Genomic DNA, 2,397 nt, shown 5'->3' with positions numbered 1-2,397 from the left:
ACCAGTTTCATGTTCGCAGGCGGTAGCTACCAGGTGTAACAACATTTTTACCGCTGGTTTTCCTCGCTCTTTTTTGCCGACTCGTGGCTGTTTCCGGTAAAAGTTTCTGCCTTTGTTCCTCTGTAAACTGCATTTAATAGTACAATGTGCATTTGAGATCGTTTACAAAAGAACTCTTATTTTTAATCTATTCTTCGTCTGTAGATCGGGCCGAAATCCAATCCATTTCAAGCACTTAATTTATCGCGCATCATTATCAATGAACAGAGAACTTGACAAAATGGTGGTCCAAGAAAATACGATTATACAAAAATTATGTAAGCATGTAAGTATGTAATCATGTAATTATGTAAGTAAATTATGATGAAATTGTTCTACATTTGTAACATTTACGATCTCTTACGTTACACGAAAATGGTCGAATCAATTTCATGCACTTTGGCAGGTAAAGTCACGGTTGTCTAATCAATTTTATACACGTTGATATGTAAAGTCACAGTAGCCTAATTAATTCTGTATAGATTGATCTGTAAAGTCAGAGTAGTCTAATAAATTGTATACACTTCTATACGTAAAGTCATTTTGTCATTGTATGTAAATTCATCCTGTTACAGTGCATAATAATTAGGAGGCCCATACCAGATTATTATAATATCGTCCAAAGAAGGTACTCAGCATTCAATGAAACATTTTAATGAAGACAAGCAGCGAAAAAGTGTTACTAATGAGCATGTTAACGCGACGAGGTTCGCTCAATCCTCGGTGTCAGCCGGCTATGAAACTCGATGATGAAAGAGGATGCATTGCACCGGATGGCTAATGCACAAACACCTTCCGGATAACGGTAAGTCTGCGTTGGCGTTACGTGTCAAGGATGCGACCGCACCTCTCGTTGATTAATATTCGGCTGTGTCGGTCTCCTTAAGACGACTGATTCGAGCAGGACACCGGTCGTCCTCCTGTTGCAACCTCTTCTCTCACCTTGCTCCCGAATCCCTGCATATCGATGCTCGTTGCATATTCACAAGCTGCTTGTTCCCATAGACGATAATGCTCCTTTGTTCGGAGCCAATTTAATCGAGAGAGAAAAATTGGAGCACGAGGATAACAACACCAAGAGAGAAAAATTAGATCTTGATGCCTATTATATCAAGAGAGAAAACTTGGACATCGAAGCTATTCTTACCAATAATGAAAAATTGGACATCGAAACTAGTTTTACCAATAATCAAAACTTGGACCTCGAAACCAATTATATCAATAGAGACAAATTGAACCTCGAAGTCATTTTTATGAATAGAGAATTGAATAGAAAATTAGACTTCAAAACCAATTATATCAATAAAGAAAAAATAGACCTCGAAGTCAATTATATCACGAAAGAAAAATTGGACCTCAAAGCTGTTTTTATGAACAGAGAAAAATTGGACTTCAAAACCAATTATATCAATAAAGAAAAAATAGATCTCGAAGACAATTATATCACGAAAGAAAAATTGGACCTCGAAACCGTTTTCATGAACAGAGAAAAGTTGATCCTCGAGGCCATTTTCATCAAGAGAAAAAAAATTGGATCTTGAAGCCACGCACATAAATCTTAAGAACCCCTTTCGAGGATCATTAATAATCTTATCAGTGAACAGAGGGGTCATCGTGATATTTTTAATGTCATTTTAGTGTCGTGCTTATCGAATTCTTTCCATGAAGAATATTTTAAGGATCCGCCAGGTAGGGTGTATATTCGATCAATTTTTCTCTTGTCTGCGCCTTGTGAAATCTTCAGTCTGCCAGTTTATTATTATTGGATCGAAGAGAGGCTTTAAGCGCAGTCAGAGGATTTTGTTGAAAAATTCTTTCAGAAGGAAAAGAATACTTTAAATGATGAATCTAAATGTAGCACTCTGTATGCATAGAATGTCCTGTTGTGTGATATGTTGATGTTTTATTTTTGCAAAATTGATAAAAAATTTGTCTGCATTTTTATATTATTATATGAAGATATTATTATAAAGCTGCTATTAAAAAAGTTGAGAGCAACAGCATATTGGAAGCGATCAAGATATATGCTAGATCACAAATGAGAACCAATTTCGTAGACAACTTCTCTATTATTGAAATAATTAATTCACTTTAATCGAAATAAGAGAAAGAAGTCTTGTGCTGGTTAGAAAATCATTTCTGGTTGATAATAAAATATTAATTCTTATCAAAGTGCACGATCTTGAGCATTTTTCAATTTTGTTCAAAATTTCTTCCGGAAAAAGACTGAATGAAAATCCTACCAATACCAGTTAAAAATTTGCAAAAAGATATCACGATTCGCAGCGAACAGATACTCGGCTTAACGCACAGCCACTCATGCGAGTCTCCAAGGATAGCCGGAGACACGAATGCCAG

General features: G+C 35.8%; 1 protein-coding gene across 1 annotated transcript; it reads left to right on the top strand.

Moving 5' to 3' along the window:
• On the top strand, positions 1 to 1,781 carry LOC117218727 (uncharacterized). The gene is made up of 3 exons (XM_033467300.2): positions 1 to 325; positions 615 to 844; positions 1,045 to 1,781. The coding sequence occupies exons 2-3, from the start codon at positions 799 to 801 to the stop codon at positions 1,578 to 1,580; spliced, it is 582 nt and encodes a 193-aa protein (XP_033323191.2). The 5' UTR covers positions 1 to 325; positions 615 to 798; the 3' UTR covers positions 1,581 to 1,781.
• Positions 1,782 to 2,397: the final 616 nt, after the last annotated feature.

Source organism: Megalopta genalis, chromosome 1 (assembly GCF_051020955.1).
Source record: "Megalopta genalis isolate 19385.01 chromosome 1, iyMegGena1_principal, whole genome shotgun sequence".
In the NCBI taxonomy this organism is placed as follows: Eukaryota; Metazoa; Arthropoda; class Insecta; order Hymenoptera; family Halictidae; genus Megalopta; species Megalopta genalis.
This window is presented reverse-complemented; position numbering and strand designations above follow the sequence as displayed.